Here is a 24806-nt window from a genome sequence, read left to right as displayed (position 1 = left end):
GCACCCGCCTTAGTATGGTTTTCCCGGACATTGGCGCAAAAGTACGCCGCACACAAGAACGGCAGGGACAGGGATTTTCTCGGCATCGGCTGATTCGGCAGTTTGCGCCCGGCGACCCTGTGTTTGTTCGGAATTTTGCTGGTGGTGCCCAATGGGTTCCTGGTGTAATCTTTCGCCAAACGGGCCCTATATCTTACCAAGTGCAAGCCCAGGGTCGTCTCCAGCGAAAACATGTAGACCACGTTCAGTCCAGAAGACCATCCCCTCAAAAGATTCCCCGCCCCCGGAGCTCATTTCAACAGCCGCAGAGACCAGAGACAAGGGAAGGTAGTCCTCACAATCTTCCACTGGTGCCTCACTCGAAGCCTGCGCAGGTCGTTACGGCACCGAATGGAGATAGAGACGCTGACATGACGGAGGCAGCAGACTCTGACTCCGAGATGGAGACACAGGATGCATCAGAGGGGGAATCCTCGGGTCCACGGGCCGTGGATGTACAACCGCGCCGTTCATCACGGAAGCGCCGGTCTCCGTCTCGTTACACGCCGCCTGATCCAGCGCCACGTGCAAATGGTGTCCGGCCTGTGGCCAAACGAGTCCGACGCCCTCCTTCGCCAGGAACTTCGGTGGATTCCTTGGACTTTGGGGGGGAGGGATGTTATAGCCTGCCTACTTACCATTGGCTGGGGAGTAATGACTATCCGACAATCCTGTGGGAGTATGAGCTTCCCCAATGAGGGGGCGGAGAAACCACTAGTAAACTCCTAGTATAAATAAAGCTGGCCAGTTCAGGAACCAGCAGGAAGGAGTATGTAGCAAGGGAAGTTACTGCTACTGTTATGTATATATGTTATAGTAAATAAATGTTATTACTTTGTATCCTTAAAACTCGTGCTGGATTCTTCGTGGCCCTTACAAAAGGAACAATTTAGCAAAGCCAATCCACCAAACCGGCACATCTTTGGACTGTGAGAAAACTGGAGCACCCGGAGGGAACCCACACAGACACGGGAGAATGTACAAACTCCACACAGTCACCCAAGGCCGGAATTGAACCCAGGTCGCTGGCGCTATGTGGCAGCAGTGCTAACCACTGTGCCACATCTGTTGCGAGAGAAACAGAGTTAACGTTTGTTGTTCCTTGTTGTAACAGTTCTGTAGAAGGGTGAATGGACTCTAATTTAAAGTCCATTGAAGTGGAAAGTGTTTTACTCAGAGGTTTGACACAGGAAGAACTTTTAGTCTGTGTGAAGCTCAATCTTCACTTACACAAAGCCCGCAGTCTGATTGGCTGGAGGACCAGAGTACATCCGGTCTTCCAAATCCTCCCATTGGTCGACATCGCTCAGGCAGGAAATAAGGTTTTGGAACCCGGGTCCATGTGGCCAATGGGAAGAACTCAAAATGATACAGATTCTCAGCCAATGAGGGAGATCTGGGATCAGCCCAGCCCCTCATTCACTCCGATTGGTTAGAAGACCAGCTCGACCTTTACGAAATGAGTGTTTATCAAATAGCTGCAGTGATATCAGAGTGTGGGTGGAGCTGGGCTGTCTGTCTTCACTGCAGCTATTTGATAAACACCCATTTCTTAAAGGTACATTCACTACAGCTATTTGATAAACACACAGTGCTTAAAGGTACTCTCACATAACAATTCTGAATTCTCCCTGTGTACCTGAACAGGCACCGGAATGTGCTGACTAGGGGCTTTTCACGGTAACTTCATTGCAGCGTTAATGTAAGACTACTTGTGACAAAGATTAGGATTGTAAAAAAAAATATTCCGGCAAATTTCCATCCCGCCCGTGATGATTTGCACGGGAATATGACCCCGACAAATGGGATGAAGCCAAATCTTTAAAAGTCAAAGTCTTTATTTCAAATTATTGCCGTGCTGTCAGGGGAAAGGGTTAACTTCTCTGCTTGTTTACAAAAGGGAGGAGGGAAACATTTGCAAATTTCCCACAGCTTGTGAGCTCCGAAACATAACTTCAAGGCTGAAGTTTATCTTCAGAGATTGAAACGTTTTGGTGCCTTTTCCAATTGTACCAGTAAATTGTGATTCACACTGAAAGGTTCCCTTTCATTCAGTAATTAGAACATTTCACTTTCTCAGCACTGACACTTTAGATCAAATCCCAATTGTTCTCTTCCCTTGTAGCTGGTGTGTGGAGAAGATCATGTTCACTGTAGATCTGTCAGCACAGAAACCGCACTGTGCTTCTGGATACACTCAGTCTGCAAGTAGATGAATCTTTTAAACATGACCCTAGTGAAGGTCTTCCCCTGACTCTAAGGAGTGAGATGTCCCTGTCGTTGATGCTGTCTCCTCTGTCACTGCTGTTTTTATTGCATCACACATGTTCCGTGGACCAGTCTCACAGCCCAAAACGGGAGGGCGGGAAGGTGTGACAGTCGATGGAACTTTGTGTGTGAGCAGTTCAGCTGGAATTCCATCCTTGCCGGGCACCTTTCTGCTTGCTCAGCAATCAATGACCTTTTCCAGCTCAAATGATGAGGGTTCCTTGTCCAACTCAACCAGGACAGGAAGCTGCAGGAGAGTCAAACAGAGACTGGGAGATGCCCTTCTCACAGGGATACAGCTCACTGTTGTGTTCAACCCAGCTCCTCCTCACTCTCTCACCATGACTGACACTGAGCATGCTCAGAGCACACACCCACACTGCACCTGTGGACTGGCCTCGTACACTCACTGATCGGGAATTTTCTGCAGCACGGGGGATTCTGGGTAACGCAGCCGCCATAGAGCAATTAGTAAACAGGAAGATTCTATTTCCCAGTTAGCAAAAACAGAGTATCCACAGTTAGGCAAGATGCTGGGCATGAAGCACAATAAGAGATTTGGATACTTTATTTAATACAGAAGCACATTATTCTGACATCACTTAGACATGGGCAGCAAACAGGCTGATCTACAGTATGTACAGTATTTACAACACCTGGGACACGGTAAATAATCTCATCAAATCAGTGATAGGTTTGTTTACTGTTCATAATTGTGACTGGGTCACACTCACGATTCATGCAAAATGCAACTCCCCAGGTTTTTTGACCCACTCCCTCCTGACCAGTTTTCACTCCATCTGCCTTAGTTTTTATCCAGCCATGTATGTTCAGCTCACACTGCCCAACAACCAGCCTCTCCTGCACAGGGTTTCCATCACCAAAAATCTGTCCTGATCCACCCACATCGACGCTACCACCAAGAAAGCACAACAGGAAACTAAGGAAATTTGACATGTCCACACTGACTCTTACCAACTTTTACAGATGCACCATAGAAAGCATCCTATCTGGCTGCATCACAGCCTGTTATGGCAACTGCTCGGCCCAAGACCGCAAGAAACTTCAGAGAGTAGTGAACACAGCTGAGTCCATCACACAAACCTGCCTCCCATCCATTGACTCTATCCACACCTCCTGCTGCCTTGGGAAAGCGGGCAGCATAATTAAAGACCCCTCCCACCAAGCTTACTCACTCTTCCAACTTCTCCCATCGGGCAGGACATACAAAAGTCTCAGAACACGCACAAACAGATTGAAAACAGCTTCTTCCTCGCTATTACCAGACTCCTAAACAACCCTCTTATGGACTGACCTGATTAATACTACACTCCTGTATGCGGCACTCAATGCCTTTGTTTATATATTTACATTGTGTACCTTGCGTTGCCCTATTATGTATTTTCTTTTAGTTTACTTTCTGTTCATGTACAAAATGATCTGTTTGAGCTGCTCGCAGAATAATATTTTTCACTGTACCTCGGTGCATGTGACAATAAACAAATCCAGTCCATATCGAAGGAGCAATCTGCCTCTCTTGCATTGGTGCACTGCATTTCCCTCATAACACAGTGGCATAGAAAGATGACAGAACAGAATGAAGGTACTCAACAAACTGTATCTGTGCCAACTTTCTGCAACTGTCACAATCCCCTGTCATTGGCCCTGAACTCTGCAGATATTTTTCTCCTCAAAAGATACGAACAGATGAGCAAGGAGCTGGAGTTGGCTATTCAGCCCCGTCTGCTCCACCATTTAATAAGCTCATGGCTGATCTGATAGTAAGATAGTTGTCCAATTCTCTTTTCAAGGCATCAATTGAATCTGCCTCCATCATATTTTCGAGCAGTGCATTCCTGATCCCACATGCAGCACAGAATGTTTTTCTTCACATCCTGTAAGACATAGGAACAGAATTAGGCCACTCGGCCCATCAAATCTGCTCCGCCATTCAATCATGGCTGATATTTTTCTCATTTCCATTCTCCTGCCTTCTCCCCATAACCCCTGATCCCCTTATTCATCAAGAACCTATCTATCTCTATCTTAAAGACACTCAGTGATTTAGCCTCCACGGCATTCTGTGGCAAAGACTTCCACAGATTCACCACCCTCTGGCTGAAGAAATTCCTCCTCATCTGTTTTAATTCCTCCTCATGACCTGAGGAAGGAACTGTGCCCCTAAAGCTGGTGAGTCGAAACAAACCTGTTGGACTTTAACTTGGTGTTGTAAGACTTCTTATTCTGTTTTAAAGGATCGCCTCTTTGATCTGAGATTGTCTTCTGCTTCTAGTTTTTTATACAAGTGGAAACATCTTCTCCATGTCCACTCTACCCAGGCCTCGCGGTATCCTGTAGGTTTTAATAAGATCCCCCCATATCCTTCTAAACTCCAACGAGTACAGACCCAGAGTCCTCAACCACTCCTCATATGACAAGCTCCATTCCAGGGATCATTCTTGTAAACCTCCTCTGGACCCTTTCGAAGGCCAACACGTCATTTCTTAGAAATCGGGACCAAAACTGCTCTTAATACTCCAAATGGGGTCTGATCAGAGCCTTATACAGCCTCAGAAATACATCCCTGGTCTTGTATTCTAGCCCTCTCGACATGAATACATTGCATTTGCCTTCCTAACTGCCGATGAACCTGCACATTAACCTTTTTTAAAAACATTTTAAAAAATAATTTAGAGTACCCAATTCATTTTTTCCAATTAAGGGGCAATTTAGCGTGGCCAATCCACCTACCCTGCACATCTTTGGGTTGTGGGGGCGAAACCCACGAAAACACGGGGAGAATGTGCAAACTCCACACGGACTGACCCAGAGCTGGGATCGAACCTGGGACCTCGGCGCCGTGAGGCTGCAGTGCACCTGCACATTAACCTTTTTTTTCTTTTTAAATTTAGAGTACCCAATTATTTTTTCCAATTAAGGGGTAATTTAGCATGGCCAATCCATCTAACTTGCACATCTTTGGGTTGTGGGGGTGAAACCCACGCAGGCACGGGGAGAGCATGCAAACTCCACATGGACAGTGACCCAGGGCCGGGATTCAAACCTGGGTCCTCAGCGCTGTAAGCAGCAATGCTAACCACTTGCACGTTAACCTGAAGAGAATCGTGAACAAGGTCTCCCAAGTCCCTCTGTGCTTGATTTCCTCAGCATTTTCCCATTTAGAAAATAGACTATGCTTCCATTTCTCCTTCCAAAGTGCATAACCTCACACGTTTCCACATTGTATTCCATCTGCCACTTCTTTGCCCACTCTCCTAGCCTTGCTCAGCATTGCTTGTTTTTCTAATCACTTTAAATGACTGCCCTCTGTTTGTAACCTTCCCCTAAATATGACTTGATAAATCGAACGTCTATTGCAGATCCTTAGTTTTAATGTGGTCAAATGCCTTTCCATTTGAGAACTGTTCGATAAAGTTATTAGAATTATTTGTAGCTGGGGCAGGACGTGGAGCAGTGATTAGCACTGGGACTACAGCGCTGAGGACCCGGGTTTGAATCCCGGCCCTGGGTCACTGTCCGTGTGGAGTTTGCACATTCTCCACGTGTCTGCATGGGTTTCACCCCCACAACCCAAAGATGTGCAGGTCAGTTGGATTGGCCAGGCTAAATTGCCCCTTAATTGGAAAAAACAATAATAATTGGGTACTCTGAATTTTTTTTTTTTTTTAAAGGATTATTTGAAGCTTCCCCACCAATCAGTTTTTTCCATGATCCTGAAGTGACCTTATTTTTATCGGGAGTTAACTGAAGTGTTTTCCTAACCTCTCATTATCTAAATTTCCATTCACCATTTTTCTGTCCACCTGACCCAGTCCGTGGCTTTCTCCCTCATTGTCTAAAACACATGAGCAACTTTTGTATAATCCTGATGCATATTTAAGTCTAAATCATTGATGTAAAACGGAATATTGTGGAGCCCCACTGGAAACAGACGTCCAGGCATCATTCAGTCCTGGATGTGGCTAACAGCAGCAACAACAGCTGAATCCAAACCCTGCTGTTGCCTGTGAACTTGCTGATGTTTGACTGAGTGAATCTCCTCCCACACACGGAGCAGTTAAACAGCCTCTCCCCAGTATCGCTCCCACAGTAGTACAGTGGCTAGCACTGTTGCCTCACAGCTCCAGGGTCCCAGGTTTGATTCCCGGCTTGGGTCACTGTGCAGAGTCTACGCGTTGTCCCAGTGTCTGTGTGGGTTTCCTCCGGGTCCTCCGGTTTCCCTCCACAGTTCAAAGATGTGCAGGTTAGATGGGTTGGCCATGCTAAATTGCCCTTAGTGTCCAAAAAGGTGAGGTGGGGTTATGGGTTAGGTTGGAGGTATGGGCTTAAGTCGGGTGCTCTTTGTAAGGGCCGGTGCACTCGATGGGCCAAATGCCCTCCTTTTGCACTGTAAATGCTATGATTCTGTTTCAGTGTGAACTCGCTGGTGTTTCTGCAGATTTGATTTACTTTTAAATCTGTTTTCACAGTCAGAACTTTTAAAAGATTTCTGATCAGTGTGAACAAGTTGGTGTGAAGTCACTTGGGATGACTTGAGTAAATTTCTTGTCACACACGGGGCAAGTGAATGGTCTCTGTCCAGTGTGAACTCGCTGGTGTTGCAGAAGCTGCAATGAACATGGGAATCTCTTCTCACACACGGAGCAGGTGAATGGCCTCTCCCCAGTGTGAGTGCGTTGATGTACCAGTAAATTCTTTCTACTTTTAAAGCTCTTCTCACAGTCAGCATATTTAAAAGGTCTCTGATCATTACGAACAAGTTGGTGGTCAGGAGGTGTGATGACCGAGTGAATCCCTTCCCATACACGGAGCAGGTGAACGGCCTTTCCCCAGTGTGAATACGTCGATGAGTTTCCAATTCAGACGGGTAATTGAATCCCATCTCACAGTCCCCACATTTCCAGGGTTTCTCCATCGTTATCGACAAGTTATCAGGTGTAGGTGGGATGCAGATTTTAAGTCATTTTCAGATCAGCCGTGAAGTTATTAAATGGTGGAACAGGGTCACGGAGCTGAATGTCCAATTGCTGCTTCTTGATTCCTTTTGTGCGAATGTCCTTATGTCTCTCCAACTTGGATCATCAGTTGAAGCCTGAGTACGGTGTCTCCCTGTTGTAAATGCTGCAATTTAATTTCAGGCTGTGTGATTGGTTAAAGCTGGTCTCTCTCTCAAATCGCTCCTCTCGAATCTACTGATAATTTAAAAGATTTCTATCAGGCTACTGTTTAATTTGTTGTTTTTGATAGAAAAAAGGCCCCACCCCATTAAATATTTCCTGAGAGTTGTCATCTCTCATTTTACAAAGTCATCACTGTCAATGCAGCATAGAATTTGCAAAGAAACAAACCTTTCTGTTGGGTTCAGTTTGTTGTGTGTAAATTCTCCAATTCTAACCCCCTGTCAAAGGAGTTTACAAAAGCCATCACTGGCAGTCCAGGATAGAAATTCTGAAGAAACAATTCTAGCTTCTCTGGAACATTTTTTCCTCTGTTGTTCCCCCAAAGCTGTAAATCCCCGTCCCACACACTCTCCCTCCTCCCTGGGCTGAAATCCGAACCCATCTCACCATCTTTCCTCCACTCCGTTTTCTCCCTCCCTCTCCTCTGCCTGGGTTCAGTTCTCCAGCTCCCGTCTGCAGACTAACAATAAAATCAATGGGTCTTATTGGGGGTTTGGGTCCTCCAGCAAGTGTTTGTGAATCCTCCCCGCCCACGTGCCAGGGTTTCCTTCCTTGCCAGAGATCAGAGTCCTCATTGATTAGAGTGCAAAGTGTAAGCTCTTATTTATTGTTTACCCTCCCCCATCCTCTGATGTGAACCATCCTCCAGTGTCTGAAGCAGGATGGTGCCCGTTAACCTGGGCCTGTTCCCGGGAGGGAGAAGCCCCGCAGCTGCAAACCAGGGAGCTGACAATGATTGTGAACACAGTAAGACGTCTTACAACACCAGGTTAAAGTCCAACAGGTTTGTTTCGATGTCACTAGCTTTCGGAGCGCTGCTCCTTCCTCAGGTGAATGGAGACATATGTTCCAGAAACATACATGTAGACAGATTCAAAGATGCCGGACAATGCTTGGAATGTGAGCATTAGTAGGTGATTACATTTTTACAGATCCAGAGATGGGGTAACCCCAGGTTAAAGAGGTGTGAATTGTGTCAAGCCAGGACAGTTGGTAGGATTTCGCAGGCCAGATGGTGGGGGATGAATGTAATGCGACATGAATCCCAGGTCACGGTTGAGGCCGCACTCATGTGTGCGGAACTTGGCTATAAGCTTCTGCTCGGCGATTCTGCGTTGTCGCGCGTCCTGAAGAACGCTTACCCGTAGATCAGAGGCTGAATGCCCTTGACTGCTGAAGTGTTCCCCGACTGGAAGGGAACATTCCTGCCTGGTGATTGTCGCGTGATGTCCAGTCATTCGTTGTCGCAGCGTCTGCATGGTCTCGTCAATGTACCTTGACTGAAGCTCCAGAACCCTCAGGGGTAGTGGTCCAAAGCTGCAACGCATCCTCGAGTAAAGAAATCCCTCCTCATCTCAGCTATCTCTCCATTTTCCTGCCAATTCCCCATAACTCTCGACACTTATTGAAATTCATTCATTCCTTTGTCACCTCAAACCTTAGCTACACAATGTTCCCCTTGCTAGCCTCTCAGATTCAACTCCACACAAGGTCATGTCAAAATCTGCTGCTTGTGAGCGCATTCACACTAATACCTGTTCGCCCCAAACCAGGAGTGACCAAATTCACTGGAGAAAACGGGACATCTTGGGGTGGGAGGTGCTGATGACAAAACCATTGATGGGGGAATGGGAGAAACCTGTTGAGACTGAAGATTGTGGAAATTGGAGACATGTGGGTTTATCAGGGGTATCAAGTGCACACCATTTACATGGTAAAGGAGGCCCAAGAGCTGTCCTGTATTTTCTGTAAATTAGTAATTTAAACAAGTAGTAATAATAAAGGCATGATGCATAGAAAGGGTATACAGTGTTCCTTAAAAGAATACAGTACTACCACTATTATCTGACATAATTAGATCAAAAATGCACAAATGTTAGCCTTGCTTTTATGGTAAAGCGTTTGCCTAGATACAGAAAGAAGGCAAGTACAAAATAAATAACATTTAATTTAATGATTTTAGGTCTGGCAAACTTATATTATCTCCAACAGAATGAGATTCATGTTTGTCAACCGTGCAATGAGGTGACATGTTGTGCAGGGCTTCACCTCATGAGAGATCTGGCTGATAAACAAGATGCCAGGTAGTACTGACTGTCCCAACATGTCATGCAAAATCTATTAAGATAAAGTAAACAATGATAGGGCGTGCAATACTGTGAGTGAACCCCCATGTGGTTTCCACAATTGTCAAAGTCATTATTGCATTCATAAACATCCAGGTTACCTGTCATGTTATATAAAAAAATACATGGCAAATAATAATGGCTGGTAGCTTTTTGCAGCCACCAGTAGTATCACAATTTAATATTTTTTTGCCTTCAAATATAAATGAACAAATGATATAATACTTGAATAAAAGTAGTGTTGGGTGGGGTTACTGGGTTATGGGGATAGGGTGGCGGTGTTGACCTTAGGTAGGGTGCTCTTTCCAAGAACCGGTGCAGACTCGATGGGCCGAATGGCCTCCTTCTGCACTGTAAATTCTATGAAAATTCTATGAGAAGTTGTTGAACTAGTTCAGCCAGGTTGAGAATGGTGGTGGATGGGAATTGTCCAGGCTTCTTTTATTCAAGTATTATATCATTTTTTTATTCAAATATTTATATCAAGTATTCCATATTCGTTTTTTAACCACCCTATCTACCTGTCTACCAATGGTTATGCACACCAAGGGCCCTCTGATCCTCTGTAGTTCCTCGTGTCCTACCATTAATTGTTTAGTCTCTTGTCTTGTTTGCAGATTCTTTACCAAGCGTGAAACCACAGGCTTACGGTGTGCTGTGTAAAACCTGACATTCCACGGGCCCCACTTTCCTGGAACAACATGAAGAATCTGCTGCTTTCCAGATCCCTTCATTTCCTCTCATCTGTTTAAAGCCACAAACAGAAAGGTCCAGTTTTCTCCTGGAGTTTGAGACAAATCAGCTTTCGAAATGATGCAGGGTTTCAGCCAATGAGGGAGGTCCAGGTTTAGTTTCGTTTATCATTAACTCTGATTGGTTGGAGGTTCAGCTGCTCCGGCTGGGTCCCTCAGTCCCTGGGTCCTCCAGTCCCTCACTCTCTTCCTATTGGTCCGGAGCTGCCGTCAATCACTCCCCGGGCCTGGTGAGCTGGAGCATGCGCAGTATTGAGATTAACTCCGGTTCAGGCGATCGTTTGGAAATTCTCAGCTGGTCAAATACCGCCGATTAAGTCGGGAGGGAGCCGGCGGGTGGGTCGGGAGGCTTCATAAACACACCGTGCAGGTCCCAAGTCCTGAATATGAACCTCAGATACGACATTTGACGGCGAAAGTTGCTCGGGCTTTGATCCCAGACAGACCCAGATTAACCGCCCACTGAGGCTCTGCCCCGCCTCCCATTCACTCTGATTGGTTGGATGACCACCTGCTCTCGTTCGGTCCTCCAACTTCCTATTGGTCCGAACCCGCCGTCAATCAGTCCCCGGGCATTGTGACCTGGAGCAAACCCTTCACCATCATTGTCAGCTCCCTGGTTTGCAGCTGCGGAGCTTCTCCCTCCCGGGAACAGGCCCAGGTTAACGGGCACCATCCTGCTTCAGACACTGGAGGATGATTCACATCAGAGGATGGGGGAGGGGGACAAGAAATAAGAGCTTCCACTTTTTACTCAAATCAACGAGGACTGATCTCTGGCAAGGAAGGAAACCCTGGCAGGTGGGCGGGGAGGATTCACAAACACCCGCTGGAGGCCCCAAATCCCCAATAAGACCCATTGGTTTTATTGTCAGTCTGCAGACAGGAGCTGGAGAACTGAACCCAGGCAGAGGAGAGGGAGGGAGAAAACTGGGAGTGGAGGAAAGAAATGGTGCAGATTGTGAGATGGGTTTGGATTTCAGCCCAGGGAGGAGGGAGAGTGTGTGGGATGGGGATTTACAGCTTTGGAGGAACAACAGAGGAAAAAATGTTCCACAGAAACTAGAATTGCCTGTTCAGAATTTCTATCCTGGACTGACAGTGATGGCTTTTGTAGACTCCTTTTACAGGGGGTTAGAATTGGAGAATTTACACACAACAAACTGAATCCAAGCGGAAGAGACAAAAGGACATCTCCACAATAAGAATCATGAAGCAACAATTGGACATTTAGCCCCGTGAGCCTGTTCCACCATTTAATAATATCATGGCTGATCTGATAGTGACCTCAAATCTGCATCTCACCTACACCTGATAACCTGTCGATAACCATGGAGAAACAGTGGAAATGTGGGTACTGTGGGATGGGATTCAATTACCAGCCTGAATTAGAAACTCATTGACGTATTCACACTGGGGAAAGGCCATTCACCTGCTCCATGTGTGGGAAGGGATTCACTCGATATCACACCTCATCACACACCAGCATGTTCACACAGGTAAAAGGCCATTCACCTGTCTGGATTGTGGGAAAGAATGTCATACTTTGTCAAACCTCCAGACTCACCATCAGGTCCACTCTGACCAGAGACTATTTAAATGTGCTGACTGTGAAAAGAACTTTGAAAGCAGAAATAATTTACTGTTACACCAACGCACTCACCTGCTCCATGTGTGGGAAAGGATTCACTCAGCCATCGAGCCTCCAGACACACCAACGTGTTCACACTGATCAGAGAACATTTAATTGTTCTGAGTGTGAGAAGAGCTTTAAAAGTAAAAATTATTTTACACTCACAGAGGAGATGACATACACCTGCTCCGTGTGTGGGAAGAGATTCACTTGTGGATCGAACCTCCAGACACACCAATTTGTTCACACTGATCAGAGACCTTTTAATTGTTCTGAATGTGAGAAAACATTTAAAAGTAAAAGGGATCTTCTGAAATACCAATGCATTCACACTTGGGAGAGGCCATTCACCTGTTCCGATTGTGGGAAGGGATTCACCCGATTAGCCCACCTTCCGAGACACCATCGAGTTCACACTGGGGAGAGACCGTTCTCCTGCCGTCTGTGTAGGCAGCAATTAATTGATTCATCCGACCTTCTGATACACCAGTGGGTTCACACTGGACAGAGACCGTACACTTGCCCCGTGTGTGACAAGAAATTCACTCAGTCATCCCACCTGACTACACACCAACTTATTCATATTGATCAGAGACCTTTCAAATGCTCTGATTGCGAGAAGGGATTTAAAAGTAAATGGAATTTGCTGAAGCACCAGCGAGTTCACAGTGGGGAGAGGCCGTACACCTGCTGTGTGTGTGGGAGGGGATTCGCTCAGTCAAACAACCTGCTGCGACACCAGCAAGTTCACAGGCGACAGCAGGGGATGGATTCTGCTGTTATTGCTGCTGTTAATGACATCCAGGATTGAATGATGTCTCGATGCCTGTTTCCAGTGGGGCTTCACAGTTTTCTGGTACAACAATTGTATGTATGGTTGACATTGAGGGAGAAAGCCGTGGACAGCAGGAAGATATCAGTGGACTGGTCACATTACAAATGGAATTCAATCTTTAAAAACATTTTCCAATTAAGCGGCAATTTAGCGTGGCCAATCCACCTACCCTGCACATCTTTTAACTTGGGGTGAGACCCACGCAGACATGGGGAGAATGTGCAAACTCCACATGGACAGTGACCCAGGGCCAGCATCAAACCTGGGACCTCAGCGCCATGAGACAGCAGTGCTAACCACTGCGCCACCCTGCCACCCCGGAATTCAATTTAATAATAATCTTTATTATTTTCATAAGTAGGCTTACATTAACACTGCAATGAGGTGACTGTGAAAATCCCTTAGTCGCCACATTCCGGCGCCTGTTCAGGTACACGGAGAGTTCAGAATGTTCAATTCACCAAAAAAGCATGTCTTTCAGGAATTGTGGCAGGAAACCGGAGCACCCGGAGGAAACCCAGGCAGGCATGGAGAGAATGTGCAGACTCCGCACAGACCAGTGACCGAAGCTGGGAATCGAACCTGGGACCCTGGCACTGCGAACAGTGTTAACCTCTGTGCTACAAACAGTGAGAGATAATGAATTTCAGAGGGAAAACAAGACAAGGAAATGAACTATTAGTCGGATGATACTGAGAACGTAGAGCAAAGAGAGGCATTGGAGTCCCTATCCACAGGTAGCTGGATAGATCGATCAGGCAGCCAAGAATCCTTTCTTGGATGAGGCCTGGAATATAAGAGCAAGGAGATTATGCGAGAAGCGTTCTGGTAATTGCATTCATAGATCATAGAATTTACAGTGCAGAAGGAGGCCATTCGGCCCATCATGTCTGCACCGGCTCTTTGAAAGAGCACCCTACCCAATCCCACACCTCCACCCTATCCCCACAACCCAGCAATCCGACCCAACACTAAAGGCAATTTTGGACATTAAGGGCAATTTTAGCATGACCAATCCACCTAACCTGCACATCTTTGGACTGTGGGAGGAAACCGGAGCACCCGGAGGAAACCCACGTACACACGGGGAGAACGTGCAGACTCCGCACAGACAGTGAACCAAGCCGGGACCCTGGGACCCAGGAGCTGTGAAGCAATTGTGCTAACCACCATGCTACCGTGCTGCCGTGCATTAATGAACTATAAGTCATTATTCATTAATTAGTATAAACCTGAAGTCAATTTGATCATTTATATAATTACAGTCAGTGTTCTGCTGATCAAATCGTGAGGATAAAGTTGAAGCTGAATGACAAGCGATTGTAACAGTGAAAAAGTCTTAATTCTTCAGTAAGTTAAAATCCGAACTGTTTAGGTAATAAGAATGAAGAAAATCATTTCAGTTAATTCCTGATAAAAATAACATGACTTCAGGCAAATGGAACGAGCTGATTGTTGAGTGGCTGATGAATCTTTATTTATTTTAACCTTAAGTTTATTGTTGCTTCAGTCAGTTAATAATGGAATAAATAAAGGCAATGACAGGGCATCCCAGTCCTGTGGAGGGCACATCCTGGTCACTGCATTCATCAATTATAAAGTGAGACAATTCATTAATTATCACAAAACTGAAATCAATCTGATCATCGTTCACAGAATCGTGGTCCATTCATCAAATCCAGGGGATAAAGATGAAGTTGACATTGTAAGAGTAAAGATGTCTGAATTTCTCAGTCAATTAATCATTTGAGAGGTTTAGATATTAACAATTAACAAAAACGGATGGTGCGATGGCACACTGGTTAGCACTGCTGCCTGAAGGCGCTGAAGACCTGGTTTCGATCCTGGCCCCGGATCGCTGTCCGTGTGGAGATTGCACATTCTCCCTGTGTCTGTGTGTCTTACCCGCACACCTAAAGATGCGCAGGGTAGGTGAATTGGGCACGCTAAATTATCCCTTAATTGGAAAAATAAGAATTGGGAACTTTACATTTATTTTAACAAAACAATTATCAAAAACATTTCAGTTAATTCTTGATAAAAGGTGACTTCAGCTCAATGGAAGAAGCTGATTGGTGAACATAAGAACTAGGAGCAGGAGTAGGCCATCTGGCCCCTCGAGCCTGCTCCGCCATTCAATGAGATCATGGCTGATCTTTTGTGGACTCAGCTCCATTTTCCGACCCGAACACCATAACCCTTAATCCCTTTATTCTTCAAAAAACTATCTATCTTTATCTTAAAAACATTTAATGAAGGAGCCTCTACTGCTTCACTGGGCAAGGAATTCCATAGATTCACAACCCTTTGGGTGAAGAAGTTCCTCCTAAACTCAGTCCTAAATCTACTTCCCCTTATTTTGAGGCTATGCCCCCTAGTTCTGCTTTCACCCGCCAGTGGAAACAACCTGCCCGCATCTATCCTATCTATTCCCTTCATAATCTTATATGTTTCTATAAGATCCCCCCTCATCCTTCTAAATTCCAACGAGTACAGTCCCAGTCTACTCAACCTCTCCTCGTAATCCAACCCCTTCAGCTCTGGGATTAACCTAGTGAATCTCCTCTGCACACCCTCCAGTGCCAGTACGTCCTTTTTCAAGTAAGGAGACCAAAACTGAACACAAAACTCCAGGTGTGGCCTCACTAACACCTTATACAATTGCAGCAGAACCTCCCTAGTCTTAAACTCCATCCCTCTAGCAATGAAGGACAAAATTCCATTTGCCTTCTTAATCACCTGTTGCACCTGAAAACCAACTTTTTGCGACTCATGCACTAGCACATCCAGGTCTCTCTGCACAGCAGCATGTTTTAATATTGAGAAGCTGATGAATCTTTATTTATTTTAATCTTAAGTTTATTTTGCTTAAGTCAACGAATCAAATAACTAAAGGCCTGGCCGGGGATTCCAGTCCTGCTCCACGTGGGAAAACCAGGAAACTTCTCATGTGCAGAACAATCACAAGTGCAGAAAGTGACATCAGCTGGAGCAGCAAGAAGCAAAGGGCAGTGGGAGAGAGGTATGTTTGTGATTGGTGGAGTATTTCCAGTGGGACTCTAGATTTCCCAAGACACGATTCCATGCTTCTTGAGTTCTCTATCAATGCTTTAAAATTTAACATGGGGACAGGATTAAGTCATTTGCGGTCCTCTTTTTGACAGTAAGAAAGAAAGCTGCAGACTTTTATTATTAATTCATGGGATGTGGGCTTCACTGGTTAGGCCAGCATTTATTGCCCATCCCTCGATACCCTTCAGAACGTGGCTGGGAGTTTCCTTCTTGAACCGCTGCAATTCTTCAGGTGTAGGTACACCCACTGTGCTATTAGGGAGAGTTCCAGGAATTTCTCCCAGCGACAGCGAAGGAACGGTGATATATTTCCCAGTCAGGGTGGTGCGTAACTTGGAGGGGAGCCACCAGGTGGTGAGATTCCCAGTGATCTGCTGCTCTTGGCCTTCTAGATGGTCATGGGTTTGGAAGGTGCTGACTAAGGAACATTAGTGAGTTACTGCAGTGCATCTTGTAGATGGTACACACGGCTGCCACTGTTCGTCAATGATGGATGGTTTGAATATTTGTGGAAGGGGGAGCAATCAAGCGGACTGCTTTGTCCTGGATGGTGTTGAGCTTCGAGTGTTGTTGGAGCTGCACTCATCCAGGCAAGTGGAGAGCATTCCATTACACTCCTGACTTGTGCATTGCAGATGGTGGACAGTCTTTGGTGGGGGGGGGGGGGGGGGGGGGGTCAGGAGATGAGTTACCCTTCATAGGATTCCTAGTTTTTGACCTCCCCTGGTAGCCGCAGTATTAATGTGGCTCGTCCAGTTCCGCTTTTGATCAATGGCACCCCCCAGGATGTTGATTGTGGGGGATTCAGCGATGGTAATGTCATTAAATGTCACGGGGCGATGGTTAGATCCTCTCTTGGAGGAGATGGTCATTGCCTGACACTTGTGTGGCACGAATGTAACTTGCCACTTATCAGACCAAGCCTGGATATTGTCCAGGCCTTGCTGCATTTGTACATGGACTGCTTCATTATCCGAGGCGTTGCGAATGATTCTGAACATTGTGCAGTCATCCACAAACCTCCCCACTTCTGACCTTATGATGAAGGCAGGTCATTGATGAAGCAGCTGAAGATGTTTGGGCCGAGGACACTACCCTGAGGAACTCCTGCAGTGATGTCCTGGAACTGATGGTTGGCCTCCAACCACCACAACCATCTTCCTTTGTGCCAGGTACGACTCCAACCAACAGAGAATTTTCACCGATTTCCATTGACTCCAGAATAGCTGGGACTCCTTGATGCCATACTCGGTCAAGTGCTGCCTTGATCTCAAGGGCAGACAGTCTCACCTCACCTCTGGCATTCAGCGCTTTTGTGCATGTTTGAACCAAGGCTGTAATGACTGCAGGAAGACATCAATAGACTGATCAGCGGGCCAGAAAACTGAGGTCAATCCAGAGAAACGCAGGGTAAGAAATACATTGGGGGAGGAAAAACACGACAAAGGGAAAGAATATGAATGGTATGATAGTGAGATGTAGAGGGACAGAGGGGCGTAAGAGTGCATGGCCACAGATCCCTGAAGGTGACAGGAGAGGTAGATACGGTGATAGTAAAGGCAGAGAGGATACTTTGTTATTCACGGAGACATAGAGTACTGGAGCAGGGAATATTCCCAGCAATTTCTATTGGAGGAAAGACCTGAAACCCCTCTCTCCACAGATGCTGCCAGAGCTGCTGAGTATTTCCAGCATTTTCTGCTTTTATTATAGGATCAGGGAGGTTATACTGGAGCTGTCTAAAACACTAGTTAAACCACAGCTGCATTACTGAGTACAGTTCTGGTCACATTACAGGAAGGATGTGTTCATACCAGAGAGGATGCAGAGGAGATTGACGAGGATGTTGACACAAATGGAGAATTTTAACAATGAGGAAAGATTGGAGAGGCCAAGATGGTTTTCTGTGGAACAGAGAACACTGAGGAGAGATTAACTGAGGTGTTTAACATTATGAGGGGCCCGGATAGAATGGATAAGAAGGATCTATTTCATTAACAGATCAATGACCAAGAGGTTTAGATTTAAAGTAATTAGCAGAGGGTTGGGAGTGGAAGGGGGAAATCATTTCAGTGGCAGGAGTCTAGAACTCGCTTTCTGATAGGGTCATAGAAGCAGAAATCCCAATCACTTTAAAATAAATGTCTTGGATATCCAATTGAAGGACTGGGACATACAGGACATAAGAACATAAGAACTAGGAGCAGGAGTAGGCCATCTGGCCCCTCGAGCCTGCTCCACCATTCAATGAGATCATGGCTGATCTTTTGTGGACTCAGCTCCACTTTCCGACCCGAACACCATAACCCTGAATCCCTTTATTCTTCAAAAAACTATCTATCTTTATCTTAAAAACATTTAATGAAGGAGCCTCTACTGCTTCACTGGGCAAGGAATTCCATAGATTCACAACCCTTTGGGTGAAGAAATTCCTCCTAAACTCAGTCCTAAATCTACTTCCCCTTATTTTGAGGCTATGCCCCCTAGTTCTGCTTTCACCCGCCAGTGGAAACAACCTGCCCGCATCTATCCTATCTATTCCCTTCATAATCTTATATGTTTCTATAAGATCCCCCCTCATCCTTCTAAATTCCAACGAGTAACAATCGACTGAGATCTGCAAAATGGGATTAAGCTGAATATCTCCACTGCAGCCAGTACTCACACGATGGGCCAAATGGCCTCTCTCTTTACCAGAACTTTTGAGGTTTTTACTCTGATAGTTGGAGTTTGTTTCTGATGATAATAGCCTCAAAGGGACTGGAGTGTAACATTCTAGATATTGGTGAAATAAATCAGCTGTTTTAAACACGTTGTAGATTTTTGTCTTTCCCGCCTGAGTGTTTAACATCACCTGGCTGGAGCTCAGAAAGGACAATCTCACCTCATAGAATCAGAGAATTTACAGTGCAGGAGGAGGCCATTCGGCCCATCAAGTCAGTACCAGCTCTTGGAAAGAGCATCCTACTTAAGCCCACACCTCCACCCTACCCCCATAACCCAGTAAACCCCACCTAATCTTTTGGACACGAAGGGCAATTTAGCATAGCCAATCCACCTAACCTGCACATCTTTGGAGTGTGGGAGGAAACCGGAGCACACGGAGGAAACCCACGCAGACACGGGTAGAACGTGCACACTCTGCACAGACAGTGACCCAAGCCAGAAATCGAACCCGGGTCCCTGGCGCTGTGAAGCAACAGTGCTACCCACTGTGCTACCGTGCCGCCCTTGCATCCAAGCTCCCGGATTGTCTGTCTTTCTCTCTGGGTAAGATTCTGTTTGTCTCTTGTATTTCACTGTGACAGGACAGAGACCTGATTGAAGGGAGTTCATGGGAAGGAAACATGGGAGTTCTGGGAAAGATGGGCAAGGATTTGGGAGGTGACAACATGTTCAAAGAGTTTGGAGAGGAGATGGAGGTTGAAGATGGGGCAGTAATTTGTCAGGATGGCAGGGTCAAGGGTTTGTTTTATGGAGGGGCGATGATGGCAGATTTAAAGGAGAGCGGGACAGTACCTGAAGAGAGAGAAATGTTGACAATATCCTTGGACACAGGGTAGTTGGCTGATCAGTAGCTCAGTGGGAATAAGGTCAATGGAGCAGGAGCTGGGTCTCATGGACAAGATGAGCTCTGAGAGGGCAGGAGGGGAGATGGGAGAGAAACTAGAGAACGATGTGGGTTCAGGGATCGGGATAGGATGAAATTTAGAGACAGTTTGGTCCGGTGGGCTCGTGGAAGGGAGGGAAGCAGCAGAGGCAGCTGATCGGATTTACTGAATCTCAATCACAAAGAAGCTCCACAAGCTCCTCACACTTCTTGTTGGAGGTGAGGATGGAAGAGACAGGGGAGAGCGAGAGTACTTCAAAAGGAACAAATTTGTATCAGAGATATTTAAAAGTTTCAACACACTGCGCATTTAACAAAAATCTAATTTATTTGACTTTTAGCTACAATATTAGCCCCTGTAAATGGGCTGGAGTTTGTTATCAGCAGAAAGAGACCCAAATGAACATTGTTCAGTCCTGAATGTGAGTTAACAGCAAAATCCATTCACTGTGGTTACTTGTGGCCTCGTTGATGCTGCTGCAGGTTGGATGACTGAGCGAATCCCTTCCCACACTTGGAGCAGGTGAATGGTCTCTCCCCAGTGTGAATCCGCTGGTGCCTCCGCAGGTCATATGATCGAGTGAATCTCTTCCCACACTGAGCGCAGGCAAATGGCCTCTCCCCAGTGTGAATTCGCTGGTGCTTCTGCAGGTTGGATGACTGAGTGAATCCCTTCCCACACTCTGAGCAGGTGAACGGTCTCTCATCAGTGTGAACTCGCTGGTGCCTCTGCAGGTCGGATGAGTGAGTGAATCCCTTCCCACACTTGATGCAGGCAAATGGCCTCTCCACTGTATGAATTCGCTGATGTACGGTGAGCTGAGATGATCGTCTGAACCCAGTCCCGCAGTGAGAGCACCTGAACGGTCTCTCGTCAGTGTGAACACGTTGATGGTACATCAGATTCCTAGAACGTTTATAGCAATTCCCGCAGTCTGGACATTGAAACGGTCTCTCATCAGTGTGAACTTGCTGGTGTGCGGACAGAATGGATGAGTGAGTGAATCCCTTCCCACACTTGGAGCAGGTGAACGGCCTCTCCCCAGTGTGAACTCGCTGGTGACTCAGCAGGGAGGATGAATCACTGAATCCCTTCCCGCACTTGGAGCAGGTGAATGGTCTCTCCCCAGTGTGAACTCGCTGGTGCTTCTGCAGGTTGGATGACAGAGTGAATCCCTTCCCACACTCTGAACAGGTGAACGGCCTCTCCCCAGTGTGAACTCGCTGGTGACTCAGCAGGTGGGATGACCGAGTGAATCCCTTCCCACACTTGGAGCAAGTGAATGGTCTCTCCCCAGTGTGAACACGCTCGTGTCTTAGCAGGTGGGATGACCGATTGAATCCCTTCCCACACTTGGAGCAGGTGAATAGCCTCTCCCCACTGTGAACTTGCTGGTGTGTGGACAGAGTGGACGACTGAGTGAATCCCTTCCCACACTTGGAGCAGGTGAACGGCCTCTCCCCAGTGTGAACTCGCTGGTGTCTCAGCAGGTTGGATGTATCACTGAATCCCTTCCCACACATGGAGCAGATGAATGGTCTCTGCCCAGTGTGAATTCGCTGGTGTGTGGACAGGCTGGATGACTGAGTGAATCTCTTCCCACACTTGGAGCAGGTGAATGGTCTCTCCCCAGTGTGACTGCGTCGATGAATTTCCAGCTTGGATGGGGAAGTGAATCCTTTCCCACAGTCCACACATTTCCACGGTTCCTCCTCCGTGTGACTGCATTTGTGGCTTGTGAGGCCCGATGATTGACTGAATCCTCGTCCACACACACAACACGTGTCTGGTTTCTCCCCACTGTGAATGATGCTTTTTCCTTCCATGTTCAAAATCCAATGATATTCAGGATATGATAAATTGAGGACTCTGTCAGATTCTGATCTGATGTTTGGTTTGAGTTTCCGGACCTTCAAGACTCCCCTTCGAACACCCTGTGACACGGATTGAAAACAGAAAATAGGGATGAGTGAGAACCCATAAAAACACAAAGGCAGGTTGTGAAATTAAGCTGAATGAATCTGGTCATTTGTGGAGCCAACACTGGGAAAAAGTGACCATGAAAACTGCTGGATTGTCATAAAAACCCAACTGGCCTCTTTGGGAGGAGAGAGAAAGAGGTGAAGAGGGATTGTGTATCTCTACAAGACATAATAGAGAGGAGTTGGCAAAGCAAATTCGATCTTGAGCTTCATAAACAGTAATATTGATTCAGAAACAGTAATATTGATTCAGAAACAGGGAAGCCAGGCCTCCGGTGACACAGTGATTAGCACTGCTGCCTCACAGTGCCAGGGACCCGGGTACAATTCCGGCCTTGGCAATTGTGTGTGTGGAGCTTGCACTTTCTCCCAGTGTCTGCGTGGGTTTCCACGCGGTGCTCAGGTTTCCTCCCACAGTCTGAAGAATGGCAAGTTAGGTGGATTGGCTTTGATAAATACCGGTTAGTGTCCAGGAATGTGCAGGTTAGGTGGGGCTATGGGTTTACAGGGACAGGGTGGGGGTGTGGGCCTAGGCAGGGTGACCTTTCAGAGAGTCGCAGACTTGATGGGCCAAATGGCCTCCTTCTGCACTGTCGGAACTCTATGGTTCTAATTCTATTCTATGAATCTTTATAAAGCTCTGGTCACCACTCTTCAGGAAGAATGTGAAAATTCTTGGAGAAGGTGCAGAGGAGATTTACCAGAATGGTTCCAGCAAAGGAGGTTATGGGGAGATTTGATTCAGGTACACAAGATTATGCCAGATTTCCATTGGGTGGACAAAAAAACTCTGTTTCCATTCACTGGTCGTACAAGCAGTCTGGACACAGATTTAAAGGTTTGGGTAAAACCTGGATTGAACTATCAAAGACCCTGAGGGGTCTTGACAACGTGGATGTGGAGAGGATGTTTCCTCTTGTGGGAGAATTTGGAACAAGGGGGTCACTGTTGCAAAGTGAGGGGTCACCCATTTCAGATGGAGATATGGATTTTTATTCTCTTGAGGGTAGTAGGACAGGGTGTGGCACAGTGGTTAGCACTGCTTCCTCACAGCACCAGGGACCCAGGCTATGACTCATCTTTCATTCCCTCACCTACAGTATAAATATCGCCCACTTTCTCTGTCTTTTAAATGTGAGCTCCTTTCTCTCCCCACTGATGCTGCCAGACCTGCTGAGATTTTCCAGCATTTTCTCTTTTGGTCCCGGGTTCAATTCCGACCCTGGGTGATTGTGGAGTTTACATGTTCTCCCTGTATCTGTGTGGGTTTTCTCCGGGTGATCCGATTTCCTCCCACAAATTCAAAGGTCTGCAGGTTCGGTGGATTGGCCATGCTTAAATGGCCCTTAGTCTCCAACAATGTGCAAGTTGGGTGGGATTATGAGGGTGGAGTGGGGAGCTCTTTCGGAGGGTCGATGCGGATTCGATGGGCTGAATGGGGTCAATCTGCACTGTAGAGATTCTATGACTTTGGAACACTCATCTTTAAAAGGCAGTGGAAGCAGTGTCCTTGGATATTTTTAAGGCAGAGCTGGATAGATTCTTGAAGAGCAAGGAGGTGAAAGGTTATCGGCCGATGGAGCAGCACGGTGGCGCAGTGGTTAGCACTGCTGCCTCATGGCGCCGAGGACCCGGGTCCGATCCCAGCCCCGAGTCACTGTCCAGGTAGAGTTTGCACATTCTCCCCATGTCTGCGTGGGTCTCACCCTCACAACCCAAAGATGTGCCGGGTAGGTAAATTAGCCACAATAAATTGCCTTTTAATTGGGAAAAAGAAAAGAATTGGGTACTCTAAATTTAAGGGAACAAAATTGGAAAATAAAAGAATTAGGTACTCGAAATTCTTTTAAAAAATTAGATCAGCCGCAAACTTATTGAATACCGGAGCAGACCTGAGGAGACGACTCCCAGTTTGTGTGTAAGGAGCAGTCTCGAGGGGGCGCATAATTTTTTCAGTGACTCAAAAATCTTTTTTACTGTCCTAATGAATATACAGAGACGCAGGCATGAATCTCACCAAGACAGACGGTAACATTTGAATTGAGTGAAAGTTTACTGATGACCATGAAACCATTGTCGATTGTTGGTTCACTCATGTCCTTCAGTGAAAGAAATCTCTGTCTGGCCTACATGTGACTCCAGATCCACAGTCAGCTGGCTGACTCTTAAAATGCTCTCTGAGATACACTCGGTTCAATGGCAATTAGGGATGGTCAGTGAATGCTGGCCCAGCCAGCGACACCCACATCCCGTGAATGAACAGAAAAGAAAATCTGCCATCCTTACCTGGTCTGGCCGACATGATTCCGAACCACAGCAATGTGGTTGACTCTTTAAATGTCCTCCGAGATGGCCGAGCAAGCCACTCTGTTTAAGGGATATTAGGGATGGGCAATAAATGTTGGCCCAGCCAGTGACTCCCACAAATGATTAAAATAAAATCCCGGAGACTCCAGTCAGTCAATCCGGGAGAGTTGGCATCCGGTCCAGGCTCGCAGCGCATGCGCCCTACGGCACCTTGTCCTCTGTAAAGATGGCGGCCAGTAACCCGGGCCTGTCACCGCTCAGCTCTCACTCTGTTCGGTGCTGTCTAAGACCGGACCGTTAACATTTTCCTCGGGAGTTGAAGCCTCCACAGGGTATTTATGAAGCCTCCCGGCTCACTCCGCAGCTTCTATCGCTCCCCGGCCACCCACCGGCTCGATTCCTGAAAGTTGCTCGATTGTTTCTTTCCCGCTCCTCACACCATCAGCGACAACCTGAACTGCGTATTCGCCGGTCACAGCCCGAACGGTCACAATGCCGAGGGAGTGATTGGCGGCGGTACCGGACCAATAGGAATTGTGAGGGCGGGCCTGGAGGACCGGACGGGAGCAGCTGGTCCTCCAACCAATGGTAGTGAGTGAGGGGCGGGGCTGGACTGTGAGTGAAGCATGTGCAGTGCGGGTGATGGGCAGACGGGTCCACAATGGGTAAAGGGGGGGATGGCGGGGCGGAGGATCCGGTGGGTGGACGGATTGTTTCCGGAAACCCCGGGAATAAACTGAGCGCATCCCCCCTCCCCCCGTTTACACTGAGCGGGGCCGCAGCTTCCAGATCAATGAAGAGCCGCTTTGTATCAGGTTGGCCATTGGTTCCAGAGGTCTCCAGCGTCACTTCTTTATCAGTGAATCATTGAATGGTTACAATGCAGATTGAGGCCATTCAGCCCGTCCTGTTTGTGCTGGCTCTCTCTGCCAGAGCAAATCAGCTCCTCCCACTTCCATGTCCTTTCACTAACGAGACCA

At 46.8% G+C, this 24806-nt stretch overlaps 1 protein-coding gene across 13 annotated transcripts in view; it reads right to left on the bottom strand.

Annotated features, from left to right (window-relative positions):
* LOC140419175 (uncharacterized) overlaps positions 1-24806 on the bottom strand; it is a 61742-nt gene that overhangs the window by 19746 nt on the left and 17190 nt on the right. For 5 of the 13 annotated variants that reach the window (XM_072502937.1, XM_072502938.1, XM_072502939.1 and 2 more), the window contains one exon: positions 19846-21471. The exons of 5 other annotated variants lie outside the window; for them this stretch is intronic. In XM_072502937.1, the coding sequence (XP_072359038.1) occupies positions 19990-21363 (1374 nt within the window). In that variant the 5' untranslated portion in view covers positions 21364-21471 and the 3' untranslated portion in view covers positions 19846-19989. Of the gene's footprint in view, positions 1-10155; positions 10838-19845; positions 21472-23805; positions 24797-24806 lie in introns of those variants that run through there. 3 more of the 13 variants (XM_072502940.1, XR_011945583.1, XR_011945586.1) reach the window with 3 other exon arrangements.

This window comes from Scyliorhinus torazame, chromosome 5 (assembly GCF_047496885.1).
Source record: "Scyliorhinus torazame isolate Kashiwa2021f chromosome 5, sScyTor2.1, whole genome shotgun sequence".
In the NCBI taxonomy this organism is placed as follows: domain Eukaryota; kingdom Metazoa; phylum Chordata; class Chondrichthyes; order Carcharhiniformes; family Scyliorhinidae; genus Scyliorhinus; species Scyliorhinus torazame.
The sequence above is the reverse complement of the archived record's forward strand: the minus strand, read 5'-3'. Positions and strand labels throughout refer to the sequence as shown.